The sequence below is a fragment of the Ostrea edulis genome, chromosome 8 (assembly GCF_947568905.1).
Source record: "Ostrea edulis chromosome 8, xbOstEdul1.1, whole genome shotgun sequence".
In the NCBI taxonomy this organism is placed as follows: Eukaryota; Metazoa; Mollusca; class Bivalvia; order Ostreida; family Ostreidae; genus Ostrea; species Ostrea edulis.
Genome location: NC_079171.1, coordinates 28,501,829 through 28,525,213, shown reverse-complemented (window position 1 = coordinate 28,525,213; position 23,385 = coordinate 28,501,829). Strand labels below are relative to the sequence as shown.

At 33.9% G+C, this 23,385-nt stretch overlaps 1 protein-coding gene and 2 long non-coding RNA genes across 17 annotated transcripts in view; 1 reads left to right on the top strand and 2 right to left on the bottom strand.

The window, feature by feature from the left end:
• The window catches only part of LOC125661258 (mothers against decapentaplegic homolog 4-like), a 64,010-nt gene that overhangs the window by 36,235 nt on the left and 4,390 nt on the right, over positions 1 to 23,385 (top strand). For all 15 annotated transcript variants that reach the window (XM_056147296.1, XM_048893223.2, XM_056147297.1 and 12 more), the window contains 4 exons: positions 10,450 to 10,512; positions 16,234 to 16,417; positions 18,726 to 18,894; positions 21,190 to 21,328. In XM_056147296.1, coding sequence (XP_056003271.1) covers positions 10,450 to 10,512; positions 16,234 to 16,417; positions 18,726 to 18,894; positions 21,190 to 21,328 — 555 coding nt within the window. The remainder of the gene's footprint in view (positions 1 to 10,449; positions 10,513 to 16,233; positions 16,418 to 18,725; positions 18,895 to 21,189; positions 21,329 to 23,385) is intronic.
• LOC125680522 (uncharacterized) lies at positions 3,992 to 7,307 on the bottom strand. Its single transcript, XR_008798065.1, has 4 exons — positions 5,898 to 7,307; positions 5,071 to 5,232; positions 4,751 to 4,845; positions 3,992 to 4,063 (listed from the first exon to the last, which is right to left on the bottom strand). It is a non-coding gene; the product is annotated as an uncharacterized LOC125680522 (long non-coding RNA).
• LOC130049526 (uncharacterized) lies at positions 7,424 to 9,506 on the bottom strand. Its single transcript, XR_008798070.1, has 2 exons — positions 9,261 to 9,506; positions 7,424 to 7,628 (listed from the first exon to the last, which is right to left on the bottom strand). It is a non-coding gene; the product is annotated as an uncharacterized LOC130049526 (long non-coding RNA).

The window sequence follows — 23,385 nt, the reverse complement described above, 5'->3', positions numbered from 1 at the left end:
AAAACTCAACACCCACGTAGCACAAAATAAAACAATAGAAACTACCCACTACCCATAATAAATATTTTATTAACAATCCCACCACGGACCAATTAAAATATGAAAAAATACGACCACCCACACAAAAAAATATCATTTGCCGCCCGACCCCCCCATTTGATCATTTCTGGAACAGCCCTAAGTTAATAGTCAGTAAACTAGAATGTCTAAGCACTAAGTTAATAGTCACTAAACTAGAATGTCTAAGCAATAAGTTAGTTATCACTAAACTAGAATGTCTAAGCACTAAGTTAATAGTCACTAAACTAGAATGACTAAACACTAAGTTAATAGTCACTAAACTATAATCACTAAACACTAAGTTAATAGTCACTAAACTAGAATGACTAAACACTAAGTTAGTAGTCACTAAACTATAATCACTAAGCACTAAGTTAATAGTCACTAAACTAGAATGACTAAACACTAAGTTAGTAGTCACTAAACTAGAATGACTAAACACTAAGTTAATAGTCACTAAACTAGAATGACTAAACACTAAGTTAATAGTCACTAAACTATAATCACTAAACACTAAGTTAATAGTCACTAAACTAGAATGTGTAAGCACTAAGTTAATAGTCACTAAACTATAATCACTAAACACTAAGTTAATAGTCACTAAACTAGATTGACTAAGTACTAAGTTAAGTATGGTTCCATGTAAAAATCAGGCAGAGGGTGATAAGTCGACCGTCAGGGATCGAGCCGATACTTATATATATAGTAACATTGTTTATAGGAAATCATTCGGTGATAATATTTTTTTCATATGACGCACCTTCACAGAGCTGTGTTACTAAAAATAGAATGCCCATGTTTTGACCAAAATTGACTCATAAAAATGCTATATATTCTTAAAGGTTTTGTTAAATGAAAAGATCATACATTTTCAAATGGCTTATATAAAATGAAGAAGAAGGCTACTGTTTACGAATTTCTGTTGTCATAGTGAGTATTTGTTATGTGTTACCATGGTAACCGTTGCTGTAGTTAACGAAAGGATTTTCTAACGGAAAAACATTCCAACTTTAAGACCATTTTTCTCGAAACAGCAAATACTTTCAAAAAAGTTTTATAATTAGACAGATAAAGTACATGCTATTGAATAATTTTTACTCAATATTTTTTTTGAAAGTTTTTACTGTACTCGGAAAAAAATATATGAAGATTGTGAAAAATGGCGGGAAAATAATATATTTTCATGTTTTTAAGTTTTCTTCTACTTACAAACTGTTCAACAAGTACACTTTTCTGTCATGTTCTAGTAATTATCATATTTATAAATATCTAAAATGATCTTCTTTATGTGTTTACATACCATAATGATATGTCTATAGATGTAAATGCAAGAAACGATGCATAGCATTTTGGGTCGGGATCGAAAGTCCATTTATTATTAACCCATTTCTTTCAGATTTCCTCAGGTTTTTGTAAACAACTTATTAGACCGGTCTTTATAGGATATTTTGCACTGAATGGCGAGTTTAACTTGCAAGTATTTTTGGCTGGATAGTTGTGAGTGTGTGGGTAATCAACAGATTAAAGAAAAAATGCTTGGTTGGCAATTGTTTTTCATTTTGAAATTCACCTATCAACAACTCTTGTGAGGCTGGTCAACGACGTACGTTGTAGGTTGCTCGAATGACAAGAGATTGGCATTATAGTCCCAAGTATAAAGAGAATGAATGTCCATGTTCTTTTAAAACGTATATCTTTAGAAAAACAAAACTGAAAATACATTGAACATGTTCAAGGAAATCCTATGATAAAACATTAAGACATAATTTATCAACTTTTGTGTTTTACCCTAAATAATTCATTGAAAATATCTTTTATTTGAAAAATCATTTTGAATTCATTTTTGCTCTGTGTAATATGAAATTTAAAACATTTATTACAAAGCATCTGGACATTTAAAACTTTGGCTAACAATTCTAGAAACATGATATGGCTCAAATTTTAAAATAAACTTTTTAGCACTTGATTTCCTTATGAATCCTTTGTAAGAATGGAACAAAAACTTTTAGTGAAATGTACGTTTTTACAGTCGTATAATATATATGTTTGTTCAGGAAAAAATAAAAATAAGAACAGAAACTGCAGACATTTGTGTCATTAATATTGTAAAATTTGGACAGTTTATATTGACTTTATATAATTTCATGAAAATACATGTAATGTAGAAATGGGATTGTTTTAAAATTCAATAATGTAGTTTAAAAAATGTAAGTTGACTCATTTATCATGTTTATGGCACTATCTTTTACCAAGTATGATTACAGGTTGCTTTCAGATGACAAAACAACTGTTTTACATAATCCATGTAGATATTAGTGTCTGTAAAGTGAATTGAAAATGAATTCTTAATTATTTCATCAATACATTCCATTATCTATAAGATTTTTTAACAGTTGCAACTTGTAAGTTTAGATCCTTTATAAACTGTATACTGAAAAATGTACACGGAAGAGTTCTTTGAAGCTTAAAAATTTTATTTCAAAGTCATACTTTTTTAAAAGTGTAACCCCAAACAAGGCATAAACATGATAAAGGAACAAATGAGCACAGAAATATATTTGTTACGAACATATTTACAAAACGGAGGCAGATCCAGAAAAAAATATAAGGGTGGGAATGGAGGGGTTGTGACTCGTGTATTTACCTTCTCCATCCAAAAAGGGGTGGGTGAAGAGCCCAAAACTTGCATAAAATAGACCATTTGAGCTATTCTATGATGCATCACATTATACATGTATTTTTGCATGTCAACACAACTTCATTACACACCCTTACAGAAAAAAGGTACATTTTGGGTACCTTTGTTGGGTACACTTTTGGGTACATTTTGGATACATTACAGGTACAATTTGGGTACACTTTGGGTACTTTAGAGGTACACTTTAGGTACACCTAAAAGTACCCGGAGTGTACCCAAAAGGTACCTGGAATGTACCTAAAGTGTACCTAAAAGTCTACCCTTTTTGGAACCGGACTTTGAAAATATTTCTAGCTGCAGACAGGTACTTTTTCGGGTACATTGTTCTTTCCCATGCAACTGTCTAAGTTAAAATTTTCCGGGGTACCTTATTATTTCCAACTTTCCAAGTATCAATTTTTAGGGTACCTTCTGGGTACAATATTTTTGGGTACACACTTTGGGTACGCTTCGGGTACACTAAAAAGTACCCAGAATGTACCTAAAGGGTACCCAAAAGTCTACCCTTTTTGGAACCGGACTTTAAAAATATTTTTAGCTGGAGGCGGGTACTTTTTCGGGTACATTTTCTTTCCCGTACAACTTTTTAAGGTTTTAATTTTTGGGGTACCGTTTAGGTGCAATTTTGTCAACATTGTTGTTCCCATTTTGGGGTACCTTTTGGGTACATTTCTTTGATACATTTTCAGGGTATATTATGGGTACATTATTGATACAATCCAGGTACATTTTAGGTACTTTTCAGGTACAATCCAGGTACCATTTCAGAAACTTTTCTGGTACATTTTAGGTACAATTCTGCTACTATTTTAGGTACTATTCAGGTACATTATTGGTAAAATCCGGTTACCAATTTAGACAGTTTTTAGGTACAAACTGGGTACATTTTAGGTACATTATAGGTACTTTACGGGTACAATTTTAGGTACAAACCCGGTGCCATTTTAGGTACAAACTGGGTACATTTTAGGTACATTATAGGTACTTTACGGGTACAATTTTAGGTACAAACCCGGTGCTATTTTGGGTACATTCCGGGTACAGCATAAGTACCATTTTAAGTACACTCTGGGTGCCATTTTAGGCACTTTTCGGGTACCATTTATGGCATTTTCCAGACTTTGCTTGCCTCTCCTAAAGTATGCTTGACTAACACTTCAAATGTACTGGAGTTCTGCTAGTTTTCATGAATATTACCAACCATGTGTCCTGAAAAAATGAAGAATCTTAATATATGAGAAATTGCATTTAATTCATACTATAAAAATTATGACAAAGCTTCTCTTCTTCGTAATCCTATTTCTCCTGCAAATAAAAAAAAAAAACCATTTAATGAAATATAATAAAACCAAATCACAATACGAATGTAGTTTATACTGCACTTTTCTTTGTCTTTAATTCAGTTGACTCGACGCTTTAAATTATCTTTATTTTACACCCGTTTAGTCTCTTGTAACCTTCTAAATTAAATATACTTATATATTATATTTTCTTGGATATTGTTCCTTTATTATTAATTCGATTAAAATCTAACAAATACATGTAAATAAGTGCATAAATGAAAGAAATTAAAAAAAACATTTTCATCATAAATGATTACCACATGCAATACAATACCAAGATTGCAATGAAAATATTTTAACTTATCTAACTTTGCATGAAATGGTTGTGCTAGATAATCATTCTTAACAGCAACAAGACATGAATGTGAACCATGGATGCCCCCAAACTTAACGCTTTTCAAGACAAGTAGGTCAAAATTCATGTCAAGGTCAGAAGATCAAATTTGGTACCATCAGAAAGGTCAAAAGGTCATTAATGAGGTACTTATATATTAAAAAATATTTTCTTGTCACAAAGAATAAAAATGGCAAATATAAAATCCCTACCCATTTTAGTTGAAAAGTTATAACTAAGTTAAAGTTATATCAATATGCCACTTATATTTTATTACAGATCATAGGATACAAAATATTTTAACAGCAATATTACCTGCGCATTTTAAAAAGTTTCACAAAAATGAGCTGTTGATTCTCTGGATAAGTTTTTGCTCACTTTCCTTTGGGAGAACATTGATGACGTACATTCTAAAAAAAATAATAATGCAATTATTTTGTGGGCATGTTATATATCTATTTAAAATTAATAGAAACAGTTTGTATGATCTGTTCAAATTAAATCAGTGATTTGAAACTGATAGTGGAATTAAAGTCATCCCAATTTGACTTGCTGTCAAACAAATTTAAGACATATCAGGGTCATGGACTTCCCATCCACTATACATATAGGCCTAGCAGTCTCATTGGACTTACCTAAAATGTGCATGAACTGAAGTGTCATTCAGAGTAAACTCATTTTGGAACTATATAAACATTGATCCAGGTCTGCATAGTGTAATTCTCAGAATGGCATATTAAAACCAGTCTGGTCAGTGGTCACACCATATAAATTCTGTATCTATCATGAATTATATTCTGAAAGAGAAATGAAATTGTAAATAATCAAAGGATACCAAAGACCTTCTTATAACCAAATTACAGGACAATAAATAAATATTTCTAATCACTGGTCACTTGTGCTATCAACTTAAATTTTTACTTGTCAATTGATAACTCTTACTGTTCCTTCGGACCAATCTGATTAAAACCAGCTCCTCGATCCGCTCCTCGTATTGCGACAACATAAAAATAAAGGAGCGGATCGAGCTGATTTTAACATAATGCCGACGTTACTTAAGTTATTTCAGTTTGACCTGCTTTGTACATAATAAGAGTGGTTAAACTATGAGGTGTTACAAATGAAATAGCATTGCTGTGTCTAGCGAGTAGATATCTAGTTGATGCAAATCGCGGGTTATCAAGTGCCGGGTAGAAAATGAAAATCGTCTAAGTGTCCGACAATAGACGCATTTAGACTAGTTAGCGAATTTCATTGTCCTACTTTACAAAAGACACATGAGTTACATAATTCAAGATACCTCTGACTGTTACCCTTGCTTTCTTTATATGTTATGTGCAGTGAAGATCATCAGACACAAATGTGAAAGGGATAAGAATCGGAGGAATTTCGGATTATCAGTGATCATGACTGGCATGAAGTCAAAGAATCTACAAAATACACTAGTGTGTAAATCACTTACTTAATGGTTGGGAATCTCTTCAGGATAACACCACGAACTCCCTCGGGTCCCTGTTGAAGGCTATTCTTTGTCTGTTCATAATGTTTACGGTAGGTCACAACATCATAAAAATGGCGTCTGCATGGTCTGCATGCTGACTATGCGCAGGAACTCAGAGTGCACACCTGATGCTTTTTATCAGGAACCCGATCTCAATTTACGGTCGTTAGAGCCAAGTACTGTGAAGACCCGCTCTGAATTGATTGGTTAATTAATTAATAAGTTAACTAGTTTATAAAAATAATATGATGATCTTCAATAATTTCCTTCTGCAGGGACATCTTTTGACATACAGTGTATATCAATATTAAAAAAAAAAACAACACCCCCCCCCCAAAAAAAATCAAATACAGATAGATCCATATATGTATGTATTATGATATATACAGATTGTTTACCAAATATATAATTAAATTCAGTGACTGTCAGATAATTTTTTCTTATGAAATTGGTGCAGACTAACAATCATGTAGCATTATCAAGTTCAAAAGACTATATCTTACTACTAGGTCTCTACAATTATTTATTTTTGATTGTTATGTTTTTAAAAAATGGAAAATAGCTTTCCATTTAGAGGTTTAGGGATGGATCCCTTCATGTAATCCTTCAGATTTTCTTTAATACTATAGCTACCTTAATGGCAGAACAAAAAAAAAAACTTTTTATAGATAAATTAAAATTCATTAACATCAACAGGATTTGCACTATTTCATATATATATATATTTTTTTAAACAAAAAATGTCTACAACATACATACATCAATAAAAAAAAAACATGCCAGATTGAAGTTGGGTACATAATGCTGGTACAATTGACTATAAAAGCTTTCTTATTTCAAAATCAGTTGTGAAATTGTTTAATGTTTATTTTCATATTATTTGTATCTGTTGTGAAATGACAAGGTTTATTTAAATGGGTACATTTCGGGTACATTTTCAATAGTCACATTTAAAGTTGGTACATTACGTGTACAATTTAACTTTTTAATTTACCCAGGGTACATTTCTGGTAAACATTTCAACATTAATATTTTTTGTTGGGTACATTTCGGGTACATTTCAACTTAGTAACTTTAAAGTGGGTACATATCGAATACATTTTAACTTAATTGATACCCTGGGTACAATTCGGGTACATTTGAACATTTATATTTTTCTGTTGGGTACATTTCAGGTACATTTTAACTTTTCAATTTTTAATCTGGGTACATTTTGGGTACTTTTTACAATAGTCGGGTACGTTCCGGGTACTGTCGAAAAATGGCTAAGTTTTTTGCGGGTACTTTTTGGGTACATTTTTCAAGGAAAAAGTTGCTTCGGGTACCTTACAGATACATTTTGGGTACCTTTCGGGTACATCTCATTTCTGTAAGGGCAATTCAACCCATTGGTGTTTAATTTTTTCATAAGTTGTTTCCCTTTCGAATTTAGGTACATTAGAAATTTCAGTTGAAATAATTTGAATAAACACCATATATAAGAATGCTTTCATGTTTATATGACAATTTGTCATTTATTTCTTCATAAAGTTTTGATATTTTGTTTGGATTCAATATTTTAGACTGTCTTGATGTTCAACATTGAATTTATGGACTCCTTTGCTTTCCTTTTGTAATAGTGTCTTGTACTTTCACTTGGTTTGATTGATTTTCCTCCTGTTACCACTTTAAGTATGTCCTTGGGTTTTGCACCTACAATACAATAAGATAGACACTGATTTTCAGGACACAAGAATTTACTTATTTTTCTCTCCTCAATATACATGTATAATATATATTTCTCTAGTTTTTGAGAATGTTTGAACATTTTATATCATAAAAATTTCAGTTAAAAAATAAAGTACACACCTCAGAGCCTAGTAGTCATAGTACACATTGATATTTAAATTATACATGTAGTTAGAAAGAATAAAATACTAAAACAGCATATAAAACTTTTGAAAACAAGAAATGCTTAAAGAAACTTGTATATGGCATTGAGAAGGTGTTCCAAATATTCTAAATCAGTGACAAGTAGGTTCAGGTACTAGTCAGGGCAACAGCTGTATCAGGTTTTGAGTCTGGTTTCTGAGTGACCAATATTTTCCTATAATGGTGGGTTGGGGGTTGGTTGACTTTGACCTCATTATCAGAAGGGGTCATATAGTGCTTGTATATCAGGATTATTATATAATACTGCTCTACCAAGTTTGAGGTTTATAAAACATTTACACTGTAGATTCATTGGTACATATGTGCTACATGTATTTACAGTTATGTATTTACCACAGAGGTTTCCAATGCATGTAGTGATAGTAATGACTCTCCATGATGCTGGTATGAAAACTTTAAAGAAATACACATTAGCTAAATGACTTGATCTTTGTTATATTTATATATTATTATTAGAAATATAAATTCAAGAACCCATGCATTGACCAGTCCCCATGACCATATCAAATTGAGGCAGACTTTAAATAGTAATATAATAGATATCTAATAAAAATGTCAAGAAGACTCAACTTATTGATTGATATGAAGATTTATAATCAACATTATGAATTGTTTTACAATAAAATGGAATTCTTTAAAAAACTACAGACCCTAAATATTTTCTTTGATATGTCTAATAGTATGCATATGTTTTTAAAATATGAATTCCGATTTGTCAAGAGCTGAATGGTGACCACTAAAAGAAATGATTTTGTGCATATGAAATAATATTTAAAAAATTTGTGTGTGTTTATATAGAATACATTGAAGGAAAAAACAATGATGTGTATATAAAATAAATTGAAGAAAAAAAATTCCAATCCATCCTGAGATTTGAACCCGGTACCTACGGCATACTAATCCAGATACCTTACCACTTGACTATCTGTGATTTGAAATGAGGAGGAATACATTATACACTAAGCATTGCATCTCAAAAAGTCATATCATGTCTTAAATTTTTATATGCAAATTCGACTGAAATCTACATGTAGTACATAAAACCACACTCTTTTGAAATGATACCTACTCCTACTGATCCTCAGTTAGGCATAATCTAGATTTCTATCTGAGACAAGAGGCGTTTGTGTGGAGGATACGTAGATGTCTGCTATTATTGCAGACAATTACAAATGAAACATGCCGTCGATTAGCCTAGGCCTAAAACATATCATAGCGTTACTGTTGAAAGTATGACTTTTTGAAACAAGGGAGGGGGTGTCATCTGTACACAGTCATCTCATACAATGCTACATTGTATAATACAACATTCGTTATGATTTTTATGCTAGTAATAATAAATATTGCGAATTTTGACTTATTAAATATGTAAATCACACCATTTGAAATTACCGTAATGCGCCGACTTGGTGACATGTCATATAAGAAATGTTGCTCGGTCTTCGTTGTTGGCTGCTCCACACACGTTCTATCTTCAGTGACGGCATATGCATCAATGTATTTCTGACACTCTCCGAAGGTAAATATATTCGTTTCCTTTAGATGAGGCTTGAGGGTAGATCACACTCTGTCGGAATATTGTCCTACACGGCATTCAGTTTTGGATCCGCCATATTCCGCGCACTTAGTGTGTTGACAACGCAGCGCCTCTAGCGATCATCGAGGTTAAATTCAAGAACGATAACCGAAATTGCATTAAAATCGAAACATTTAGAGAGGTTTTAAAATGTTATATTGAAACTTTCAAAAAAAATATTTATTTCAGAGCATGCATTTTTTATTTGTTTAATGTTATATAATGATATATTTTCATACCCGCTTTGCTGTTTTTAGATTTCAAAGGGATTACAAGTAGTGTTTTGTATAGATTTGCACTGAGCGTGAATTCTCCATGTTCATAATTATCTGTCCATAGTTTTGGAACAAGGCGAAATAAATCAAAACTACTTTGTATATTTGCTAAACATATTACGATGAGTTAGTATGCTAAGTTTGGGTTCATTTCGTGAACATGGACTTATCACGAAAATGCGGTTTTGCCTGATTTTTACGTGGAACCATACTTAATAGTCACTAAACTTTAAGCACTAAGTCAGTTGTCACTGAATTAGAATGACTAAGCATTAAGGTAATAGTCACTAGATTAATTTGTTTGAGATAGTTTGATTGAGATGTCTGTTGTTGCATATTTCTCTGGTGACTCTTTAGGTCTAAATGTCTCATGTTTTGCTTTGATATCAACTTATCAAAGTTTAAAAACATCTGGATTTCACTTCCTTCCCCTTTATCAATTCCATAACTTATAATAAAGATTTTTATTTAAAATCAGTTTTCTTTATCAGAAAGTAAATTGATATCCATTGATAGATAATATTTGATTGGTTTACAAGGCCATTTATTGTTCAAAATTAAAAACAAATGACATGATAACCCCCCCCCCCCCCCCCAAAAAAAATTTCTACATATCTATAATAAAATGGTTTGGTTTTCACTTGAATCTTTAGATGTTTTATTGTATGTAATGGTGGAGGTATTTGTATTAGGTATAAATTGAAAGGAGGTTGAATTTATTGTATTCTAGGGAATAACAACCACATGCAGTCCTCTGAAGTGCAGTCATTACCTCCCCTTACAAACCAGAATCGTAAGTATCAAATCAAGGTTTCCCAAACCAGAATTACCTCCCCTTTCAAACCAAAATCGTAAGTATCAAATCAAAGTATATCGCCAACCAGAATTACCTCCCCTTACAAACCAAAATTTTAAGTATCAAATCAAGGTATCACCAACCAGAATTACCTCCCCTTACAATTCAGAAATGCAAATATCAAATCAAGGTATTGCCAACCAGAATTACCTCCCTTTACAAACCGGAATCGTTGGTATCTAATTAAATATCAGCATTGTTGATCACAAGCACCTTGTTGGTTTAACTATTGTTAAAATTGTGAAATAATCACAAGTTTCTCAAATGTCAAATGCATCAGACCGGAATGTCAGCAAATTAAGGATTGTGTAATTGTTGATTGTATTTAGTAATTCTTTAAGAAAAGAAATAAAGTGATTATTCTACTTCACTAATTCTAAGGAAGTACTCTGTATATCAAGTCAAGGACTCCCATCTTCTTAAGCTTATGTACCCATATCTGTTTACTCCTACGATTTCACTGTATTTTGTATGGATTTGAGTCCAAAATATGTCTCATGTTTTCATTATACAGAAAATACGGAAATCTGTATGCATGCATTTTAGCAGTTATAGTACGTGTTATTCTCAGTTTCCTTTTGACGCTTGATCAATTGTTCCAAAAATGCGAGTAGTAAAACATTTCTGTGATTGTAACCTTGGTCAAGCGATTTAAAAATGGCCGAAACCCCACGAAAGAAGGCGAGGTAAGACCATTTATTTCCTCAGTCCGTCTACGAAAGGAAGTACATCTACGTATTGGCAATTTGAAATGATTGATTGTATGTTTCATATGCGGTGGAGAATTTTTTATTCATATTGAGACGTCACCAGCTGTAGGTGAAGCACCACAAATTCAAACCTATACTCAGCACTCGGGGGGGGGGGGGGGGGGGGGGGGGGTACCAGTGAGGGTGACACGGGACCTCTGTTTTTAAGGTCATATCCAAAATTCCCGCGATTCTCACTTCTATATGCTGAGCGTTTGGCGAAGGAGCAATCACTACCTGTTTTTATGGCGTCGAGCTTTGCTCAAATGGCATCTAGTCAGCGTGTACGACTGAATCAGCTGAAAAGTTTACGCGACCGAAGGTGTCAGACTATCGATGTTTCCGCGGAAAAATCCTGCGCTTCTTGTAATGGCGTATGAATATCTGTACTGTTTAATGATTTACGACATTTTAAAGTTGTTAATGAGAAACAAATGAAAATTATCACATTGATTTACTTTAACATATAAAAACTTTCCCAAAAAATAAAAACAAGTCAAATAAAAATTCCAATTTCAATGCGAACTACATTTGCAAAGTCACGTGATGTCTGAAACGATAACGTGTCTAGACGAAAGATAGCGTGGGTTTTGTTTGTAAACATTGCGTGCTGTTGGCGAAATTTAAACTGAGAAATAGTGTATCGCGGATTATTTATGGTCATTATATTTTAGGGTAGGTAATGTTTATTTGACTGTAGCATTCTCAGTAGGGTATTAACGCATCTGTAGGTTTGCAAATCATTGGTCAACTCGGTATATAAACACTGGCACGTGTTAATGTTATTGTAAACAAACCAAGCGCGGAAGCATTCATTATTATAAGGCTTTCAAGTAAAGGTTTTTGTGGAGGTAAAAGTTGCTGAATTAACAAAAAAAATTTTAATCTGACTAGATTTTCATCTCTTGAGATGCTAGCAGTGATATATACTACAAATGGTCCATAGTTGTTTACATTGTTTCACATATTTCTTATTAAAATTTTGGTTTAAAACTTATTTCTTGTTTTTATTATGTTATCAACAAGTATATGCAATGCTGCCCTTTACAACTATTAAAAGGAGAGTTCTCACAACAGTTGACTTTTTCACTAAATATCTTAATGCACAAATTTTCAGTTCTTTGTGAATTACATCTGTGCCAAGGATTGTAGAGTACTCCCTTGGCTAGCAAAGATGTGTGACTAATTGAGAGCAATGGTTGATCACAAAAATCTTCATTATTTAATAACATTAGATATTGTAAATAATCCTTTGAAAAATATTCTGAAGAAATGAATGGAATTGTAAAAAAAAATATATCTGTAATTGAATTTTTTGTTGTGAAAAGAGCTACTGTACAGATGTATTAGAAGCATTATTCCTGTATGAAGGATAAATATTCTTGGTATTGCTTGAATTCAAAGCTGTATGTGTGTTTTTAATACATGTACAGCTAATCTTCGTTATCGGGAATATGTAAATAGAGTTGCCGGTCCAAACCACTTCTTTTTTGTGTGTGTGTTATCCTTGTTATCGCAAATCCTTGGATATCTCAAATTTAATTTCAGTCCTGTTGAATTTGCAATAACAAGGTGTGACTGTAGTGAATGGCATCAAAATATTCACAGGTAGAAGACTCTCCATTGAGATTTATATAAAGCTATATCTACTCTGTGTACATACAATAAGGGATGAAGCATTGATAAACTGGACAGTACATAGTTTCATTATAATCTTTGCTTTCTTAGCACGACGCCATTGTGGCCCTTCAGGCCTTTGATTAATGTCTTTGGTTTGACTCGCCCATGGTAGGAGCGGGACTTTAAGTCACGACCTCCTGGTTACAAAGCGAATGTTCTTCCACTGAACTACTGTGACATATTGAAAGAGAAGCACACTAATGTTGAGAATTGCTTCTCAAGTAGAACTGAATTATGAATGAATTTCTTGAATAATGGGAGGACTCCTTACAGATGGGAATAACAAGAACGAAAGTACATGTTTGTGAAATTAGGATTAAAAATTGATAACTGAAAGAAAGACTAATACACGAAATGAGAAATTTCTTCATGACATTTGGCATTTACATGTTCTTTTGATATTTATTTTGTTATTCATATTTATTTAAAATGTTCAATGCAGAGAGATGCAATCTCAGTTATTTATTCATGTGTTTATTTTTAAGGTTACATGTAGGTGCATGTCCTTCATTTATTAATGTGAAACTGATGTAAAAGAAAATCTTACCGGCAAATGCCAAATCTTAGGCCAATTCAACTTGATTGATTATCATCCCCACCCGCCCCTCAAAAATCGGCCCGGCCCAAAAAATTTCTATTTTGCGAAACTTGGGATTTCAGGAAAATTTTCATGTCCAACTCTACTTCTTGTTTACATTTCTGGTATAGCAACATGAAAAGCCACATGAAGAATATGGTTTCTTGCATTCTTACGGGCGTAAATCTTGAAGAAGTTTGATATCTTTCTGGGTTTCAAATTAAGCTTAACCTGGAATTCGTCTGTGAAATAAGCATAAATTGATATCCATCTGGCATTAAATGAAGCACTTCTGTTGACAAAACTCGTCTGTCATAAATATTTTTCACAAAAATAAAAATTAAGAAATAAAATCCTCCCACCTGCCCTATACTTTTTGGTGACCCTGGATGATAATCTACTAATTAAATTGAATTGGCCTTACTGACAAATCTTTTTTCTTTGGTTATTAATCAAATTAAGGTAGTTCCCCATACCACGTCAAATAACGTTAGAAACGTTATTCACGAGTCATGAACGTTATAACACATTCAACGAACCCGATGGCAATTTGGTAAATTTTGTAGACCGTATTAGTACTGATTGTTTGAAAGCAAATAACAAAAATTTAGAATTAAAAAACAACATACATTGTACGAATTGCAATAATACAAACAAGCCGGTTTTATACAAGACAACGCTCGGGAGAGAAAATGCTTATAGTTATATACATCGCGAAGTCGTAAATTCTCCATACACATTGCGTTGTGACACACAGTCGTTTAGTAATATTCCGTGAGATTTCTGCATATATTGCAGATTATGATGTAAATCGTGTTGCCAATTTTCATTGTATCTATTGTAGGCCATTTCTTTTGTGTGATTTCTGATAGTTAATGACGGGTAGACATATTGAATCTCCTATTCAACAAAATGCAAATTTTTGTGTGCTACATGTACTGATGTCGACAGTCTTATATTTTTGTTATGTTTTCCTTATAATTTATTTAAACCTGAAAGAATACGATCGATGTTGTCAAGATCTAAATAGAATATATGCATAATCTAAAGCTATACTGACATTGTAACCCCCCCAACCCCCCCCCCCCTTTCCCCTCGCAATTCTTTAAATATTTATTTACACGACAAAAGTCGCTTTTGGGGCCCTCCGAATCCATAATAAATGTGCATATACATGAACATGTATGTGCATATCTCCGTTGTGTCTAATGATTTCAGGTTGTTCAATTTAGATCAGACGCTGACAGATTTATCACATACGTATAGGACCTATCTCTATGTGTAGGTGTCGTACGTTTGTGCTCTTGTACATACAGTATAGATCATGGGTGTTGTAATGTAATTTTCTTTTTCTGGCCGGACATGACCTTTACTGATGTTTTGATTAAAACGTCTCGGAATGTACGCGATAGTTTCATGTCGTTAAGACTCGCATCACATGGCTGTGTCGTATTGTTAAAAACTACCAGAAAATAAAAATTATTAAAATATTCGAATTTCCCAAAATTTGTAACTTGAGCATAGGTTAGCATTCTCTGAATGAGCGTTAAAATGTACAACTCATTCTGATCTACATAACTTTGTTCCAACAAGATCTGGCGACATAATTTTATTTTTTCATCTGTTGTGACGTCATGTCAGTGTTCATGTGACATAGGGTATGGATTTAGTAAGCTCCATAGTAAAGTTAGGATTTTTCTAACTTCAAGCCCGATCCCTAAAGCTTACGGCAATCAATGAAAATGGTTTTTAGCTAATTGAAGCTTTAATGTTTTAAACTGTTTTTCAAAATCCACCCTGTAATATTTCTTGAAATGGTAATATAATAATGTAAATGATGAATGAAACATGTTTGCAGAGATAGGAATTTTAGACACCATTTTCCAATATGCGTTTTTTCAAGGTTTTTAACCTAGAGGGGTCATTGGGCTCTCAAATTATCCGATACCCTATCTACTTCTTATATCAAATGATTGCTGGAGTGTAAAGGTAAAACATATTGAAATGTTTAAAAAATCTGAAGGTTTTTGAAAACACAATTTTCCAGATATGGTAGGCTATGATTAGTCAAAATTTCACCACTATACGTGCATTTTCATCACCTTGAAACCAAGAGCATGGTTCAGTAGATGAAAAATTATTGAAAACAGTCAAATGCAATACATTTTCTTCAATTCATATGAAGAAAACATATTTCTATCATTTAAATGAAGACAGTGCCTTAAAATGTATGTATATTAACACTGCTTGTTTTAAAGTGATGTGTTCTATTTTTAGAAGTGGCTGTACTCTGGGAAAGGCCGCTAAACATATTTTTCTTCGGGAATTTGGTCAATATACATCCTCAACAAAATACATGCAAATGCTGATAGAAATCTGTAGGTTTTTCAATATTAAGATGTGGTATGGGGAATTACCTTAAGCTATATTGAGTGGAAATTGACACAGTTGTTTCATTTTCAACCAATGATATTGATAAGTCACATTAGGGTGGAGCTAGCTTATTTACCTGATGTACTTTTCCATGTGGGTGGATTTTAGGTGTTAATTTAATAAGAATATATATTTACTTCATATTGAGATTTATTTTATTGTGGTAAACACATAAAATGGATTCTCACAGTAAGATTAATTCTTCTTTAACCTTAACAGCCCCCGAGTTCTGGTGCACCATTACGTATTTTGAGCTGGACCAACAGGTCGGTGAGACCTTTAAAGTTCCCTACAGCTATGCGAGGGTCACGGTGGACGGTTACACAGATCCTTCCAGTCTGGACCGCTTCTGTCTGGGTCAGCTGTCTAATGTCCATCGCACCGAGGCCAGTGACAAAGCCAGGTAGGGTCAGTCTGAAGGATGTTATTTTTAGATTATCAAAGTCGCCTATTTTGCTCGGTTTTTGTTAACATTTGAGGGGTTTGATTCGTGCATGTAAATTTCCACTGAAAGAGAGGCATTTGAAGCTCAGACTGGACACAAGAAATTGTTTATTAGAGAACAGACGTGTCATGACCTAAACCCATGGTTTTATAAGGTCAAGGTCATTAATTAGAGACTTCAGAATTATTTTCCAAGTCCACGACTTGTAACAGAGACTAGTTCATGCTTGGCACAAACTTTGCTAATTCAAAAGAAGAAAGAAACGTTACTTTAGGTCATGGAAACTGAAGTCCTTTGATCTTTGAGTTTGATATCTGTACTTATATGTATAACACCAAAACATAACAGCTCCTCTCACTTAGTCTTTTACTTTTGTAATACTCAGGTGTCCCTCAAGTCTTTTACTTGTGTGATACTAGGATGACCGTAAAAAAAATTTACCGTATACAGAGGAACTTCTCTAAACCGGCCGGCTCTCGGACCGGAAAAAACGGCCGGTTTAGAGGGATGGCCGGTATACCGAGAATTTAGCAATTATAGACGTTTTATCTCAATATTCACAAAGTAGGTACTGTTCACTCTGATCTGGTGATCTATGATCAATTATTGGTGGAGATTAAATTAGTCCCCTTGTACCTAAAGGTAATTATGAATTACAACAAGTATTCTCGCTGAAATCATCTAATTTTAAACTGAAAATCTATAACAGGATACATAAAGAAAACACAGAGGCCTATTATTGTAATTCCTCTTACCTATAAAAACTCTGTTTACATTCATCGCTTATGTCATTAACAATTTTGTTTTGACGTTTTTCAAAAGTACAGTAGTAAATATGAAATTGTAATTTGAATATTTCTTTGGAATTTTAAGTCTATGGAAACCAAGAAAATTAATCTATCTTTTAATAATTATCATTAACGGTCATGGGTTTGTTCTTTATTAACTACCCCTTATATCCATACGATAGTATGGTGAAACAATATGGCGTTTTATTGTGTATTCATTCAATATGCTCCTAACTGTTTTTGACATTTTGAGCAGGATTTGGAAGGGTTTCTTGGATTAGCTAAGTGTCAATTAACACCCTTGACAGCACAGGTAAATAATAGAAATTAAAGAGGCCACTAGTGTTTTTCACACCTCCGGTTGATAATTTCCCACTTGGCCAGTTGGTCCATCAATTTGCACACCTAGATGATCTTGATCAACCTCTGGCCAAAATTTTCTTGTCTTCAAAAAGTGGCCAGTATGTTAAGGGTAAATTACACATGTTTCTTAACAAATGTACTTTAAAAAGTGGCCGATGTCCGGTTTTCAGGGGTGGCCGGTTTTGTAAGACTTTCTTTGTAAGGAAATGTTAAGATTTCTGCCGGGACTTTGAAAATCGGCCGATATTCAGGGAGAACCGGTTTTCTGAGGGGCCGGTTTGGAGAAGTTTCACTGTAATGGGTTATTTTTGCGTATCACAAATTTTGCGAAAATACCCCCAAAACATTGTTATTTTTTTATTTGCGTACTTCTTTGTTTGCGATTTTCCAAGTTACAAATTAATTGACATTTGACAGGTTTCAATTTCGTACAGAACAAATATCACCGTTACACGTGTTGTCACTCAACAAGTTAAACAGGTGCATTTACAGTGATAACACCTGACCACTGTTTTAAGATAGTTAGTATTATATCCGAGGTGGTGATTTTCTACTCACTGAGTTATTCTTTTATCTTGTAAGATATGGTACACAATTGGTGTAAATTTTATGCGAATTTAATTATTTGCGATTCAGAAATACTCACGAAGAAAGCGAAAATTGGATTATCCTGAGAAAAAAAAACTGTTATACGGTATGTGACTCAAGTGACCTGGCCACCAGGTTTAGGTTGGGGCCACAATAAGGACCAAGATTTTACGTACAAATATATATGAGAAGTCTTCAGATATGGGCCAAGGTGACTCAGGTGAATGATCTGGCCCATGGACCTCTTGTTTTTTTATTATTTAGCCAAATTTGAAAAAACCTTCACACAATTGGCATAAAACTTAGAATTTATGATGGTCAGTCGTATGAGTTGTATGTTGACACAAGATGTTAATGAGATGTAACGGTACTGTTTATGTAGGTCAAATCAAGAATCTATACTTGTACAAGTTATATGTTGACACGTTATTGAGATGTATGAGTTGTATGTTGACACGTTATTGAGATGTACGAGTTATATGTTGACACGTTATTGAGATGTATGTTGACACGGTACTACTTGACAGGTTACACATTGGCAAAGGAGTCCAGCTGGACTACAACGGAGAAGGCGATGTTTGGATCCGCTGCGTCAGTGATCACAGTGTGTTTGTCCAGTCGTACTACTTAGACCGCGAGGCGGGTCGACAACCGGGGGATGCAGTCCATAAGATCTACCCCAGTGCTTATATCAAGGTATGAAGATACAACATAGAATCTACCCTAGGTAACTCAGGGGTGTGATTATTCCTCTCTCCAAATGGCTCTATTTGCGAAAAAATGGAAACACTCTGGGTTTGATCTAAAGTGACAGAAAATGATATTTTTCCAGGTAGGGTGAAGTGTTTTCCTCCCTTTTGACCAGTTTTCCCATGATTTCTGAGGAATTCAGTCACAACCCTGTAGCATGAAACCCCAGTGCATGACTAATCATGTTTTTGGTCTGTTGTTGGCAGTGCCTATGTTCAACTTTTTTTTCTTTTCAAATTAAAATACTTTGAAAATGTGTGTCTTCTGCAAAAAAGTAGGAATATCCACCCGTTGTTGACCTGACAGGTGATGCTGTTCATTGACTTGATGATGTGCAGTTTTCTGTCGTCTAACAGGGTTGTCACTAACGCAAGAATCTGCGTCCTAGATACAGAAAATTCACTGTAGACGCAAGGATGTCTAATGCAAGTCCCGCGGACACGTCCCGGACTCGAATAAAAATCAGTCCAAAATCCAATTTCCCCGAAGCTTTGTTATTTGTGTATTATTTAAAACCCACAGTTGGAAAAACCCAGGTGACATGCTACGCTCTAGTGAACCGAGATAATACCACAGAGTTGACTGAGCTCCAGTTGTTTGTATAGTGTGTTAATATGGGTATATTGTACATCCACTACTCCATTCACTTATAGGGGTGATTAAATTAAGATTTTGTTATTCATTTATTTAAAAAATCGGAGTCTATGTTTTATCAAATCTTCATCTTCCGATAGCCATTTTTATCAGAATCGAAAGTAGCTTCATTTGTTATGATTTACAGATCACAGGCAAACAACAACAATATTCCATCACATTATATAATTATTAGCTCACTTAAGCCAAAGGCTCAGATGAACTTTTCTGATCAAAATTTGTCCGTTGTCTGTCATCAGCATTGTAAACTTTTCACATTTTCAACTTCTTCTTAAGAACTGCTGGGCCAATTTCAACCAAACTTGCCACAAAGCATCCTTAGGTGAAGGGCATTCAAGTTTGTTCAAATGAAGGGCCATGTCCCTTTCAAAGGGGAGATAATTGCAAAAATAGGTTTGAGTCATTTAAAAATCATCTTCTCAAAAACCACTAGGCCAGAAACGCTGAAATTTACATGAAAGCTTCCTGCCATAGTACAGATTCAAGTTTGTTCAAATCATGGCCCCAGGGGGTTGGATGGGGCCACAATAGGGGATCAAAGTTTTACATACTAATATATAGGATAAATCTTTAAAAATCTTCTTCTCAAGAACCACTGAGCAAAGCTGAGATTTACATGAAAGCTTTCTGACATAATGCAAATTCAAATTTGTTCAAATCATGGCCCCTGGGGGTTTGATGGGGGCCACAATAGGGGATCAAGGTTTTACATACAAATATATAAGGAAAATCTTTAAGCTGATATTTACATGAAAGCTTTCTGATATATTTCACATTTCAGTTTGTTAAAATCATGGCCCCCAGGGTTAGGTTGGAGTCACAGGGGGGGGATCAAAGTTTTCCATACAAATATATAGGGAAAATCTTTAGATATGAGCCAAGGTGACTCAGATGAGCGATGTGGCCCTTGGGTCTCTTGTTTGTCACTCCAATATGTCCTATATTTACGTTTATTTGTTGTCATATTGAGGTCGGGTTGTTGTGATGACCCAAGAGTTTATTGCTGACCGCAGGGACAATTACACTGAAAATTGTTTCTAATCGGAGGCCAAATAGCGACTTCTTACATCTAATTAACGGTATATCGCAATTATGCAATAAGTAGGTAATGACAGTTATTAACACGTACTTCATTGCTTGCAATTGTTTGAGAATAAACCAAACAGAGGAAAGTATCAGCTTGTGTTCATTCTGAATAGGGGTGCAGAAAAATTTCGATCTGATATAAAGGATTCATGAAATTTCCATGGGACTCAAGCTTCTCATAAACCATGAGTCCAAGACTCACCTTCAAAAGTCCCTAGTGACAACCCTGCTTCTAATATAGTGAACATTTTGAAAATACAGTGATAAATAGGGCAAAACAGTAGAAAAAGTGTACCCTTTTCTTAAAGGGCAAGCATGCTGATGTAGTTTAGAGTCACATTCACACCATGATCCCAAAATGAGAGTCACACCATAAATTTTAGGATTCAATTTTAAAACTTCTTTGGGAACATGCAGTTGCTCAGGTGACAATGTTGTTTGTGGGTTTGTTACTTATTCTGTAAACACCTAGACATGATGAAATGGGTCTGCATTTTTCAGGTGTTTGACATTCGTCAATGTCACAGGCAGATGCAGGAGCAGGCCGCCACCGCCCAAGCGGCAGCCGCAGCACAAGCTGCCGCCGTAGCAGGAAATGTTCCAGGTCCGGCGTCCGTCGGTGGGATTGCACCGGCTGTAGGTAAGTGTGTAACCGTGAACAGGACATCAAAAAGCTCAGTCTTAAATGTTAACTATATTATGCATAGTTATGTATTTCAGAATTAAATTTTTATTTTTGACAATGCGTAAGGTTATGAATTGCGACATTTCACGCTGGTATGCTGCTATATGAAGTGTATTAGCCTGGTGGACCTTAATGGAAGAATGTGTGTGACAAAATTCAACATTCTTCTCAAGAACCATGATGGTACATGATTCGGATGACAGATTTCTGACTTTATTGAGATGTGTAATTTCTGACATTATTGGGATGACAGATTTCTGACTTTATTGAGATGTGTAATTTCTGACATAATTGGGATGACAGATTTCTGACTTTATCAGGATGACTAATTTCTGACATTATTGGGATGACTAATTTCTGACATTATCGTGATGACAGATTTCTGACTTTATCCGGATGACTAATTTCTGACATTATTGGGATGACAGATTTCTGACTTTATTGGGACAGATTTCTGACTTTATCGGAATCACAAATTGCTGACATAACCTGGATGATAGATTTCTAATGTGTTCACAGTGACTGTTTTATATTATTATCCTTCAGAATAATACAGTCAATTTCATTGGTCGAGGGCTGGTCACGTGGAGGGAGACAATTCGTTGTCTCCCTTTAGAAAACTTCTAATGGCACAAGCGAGAAAGCTCTATTAAATATAATTGAAAATATGCGGGATTGTTAATCATAAATTTCAACGTTAACGGTCACAAACAACAATCGAGAAGAAAAATATTTCCATTCTAATGCATTTCACTTGATGTTTATGTTTTTGTCTTGAAATACGTTATGAAATGTATACGTTTGACGTTATGTTTTTGCGTCATTCTACTATGACATCACAATTGAAAGCTTTCTTTCGTTTAACTTTCCAGGGTTTGACACTAAGGCACGTCCGACCGACCGAGTCTACTGAATGATGGGTCCGGTCGGGTAAAATGTCGATTTACTAGTCCGACTGGTCGTGTTGAAAAAATAAACAACAAACTTTAAAACAATAAGATTGTAAAGAGTTTGTGAGCAATTTTGAACCGCGTGATGACATAATCTTTATTTCTTTTTCTAATACATAAGTCGTGATCGGAAGTGATGTTTTACGACATCTGCTCGATGATGGGTGTAAAGTTAATGTATGTTCGGATAAATAAATATAAATTGAATTCATTTTAAAAAAAAAACGTTTATTTGAATTAAATATAAAAAAGTGTTTATCAAATTAATAAATTACGTCGTAAAGAGCCATTTTTTTTGGTGTTGACATATGTGCGGGAATGTCTCTATATTCAAATACGACATCTCGTCCTCAAGGAAAGGTGTCCCAAGAAAGAAAAGGAAAAGGTTGGGAAGAAACAAAGCAGGGCTTATGAAATAGAAATTTAAAAAAAACCGGTTGAGATCATTTTATTCTAAATGGCCTAAAGAATTCCCGTGCCGAGTAGAATTTAACGAAACAGAAAATGTGTTTGAAAATTAAAGCATATCAAATTGATTGACGAGACTGATGTTTTTGAGACAATCAAATAAGGATTAGTTCAAACTTAATGTTTGTCATTAGAAGTAAGTAATTAAAGCATATCAAAGCATAATTAAATATTGAGAAACTATCACTTTTTTCTGTACAGTTGGTCAGGGCTAGTGGATGTAAGGTCAGGTCTAGTAAAATTCATTTGAAGTAGCCCGACTGGTCTAGTGCTCAAAAAAGTAAATGTCAAACCCTGCTTTCTCAAACTTCAATGTTTTGCTTTCTTTAGCATATAATTATACATGTATCTAATAAATGTATGACATTGAGTGTAAAACAAAATATTGTATGTGGTTGAGGGTAACATTATTTTCACCCCTCAAATACTATTGAAAAGTTATCAGAATTTTCTGCAGAAAGTTATTACGAATTTGTTGACGTTTTAAATAAGAAAAAGATACATGGTACAAGTCAATAAATGTGTGATAGTTTTTAAACGTTCAGATTCTTCAGGATAAAATTATTATGGACTGTTTATCAGTGAGACATCACA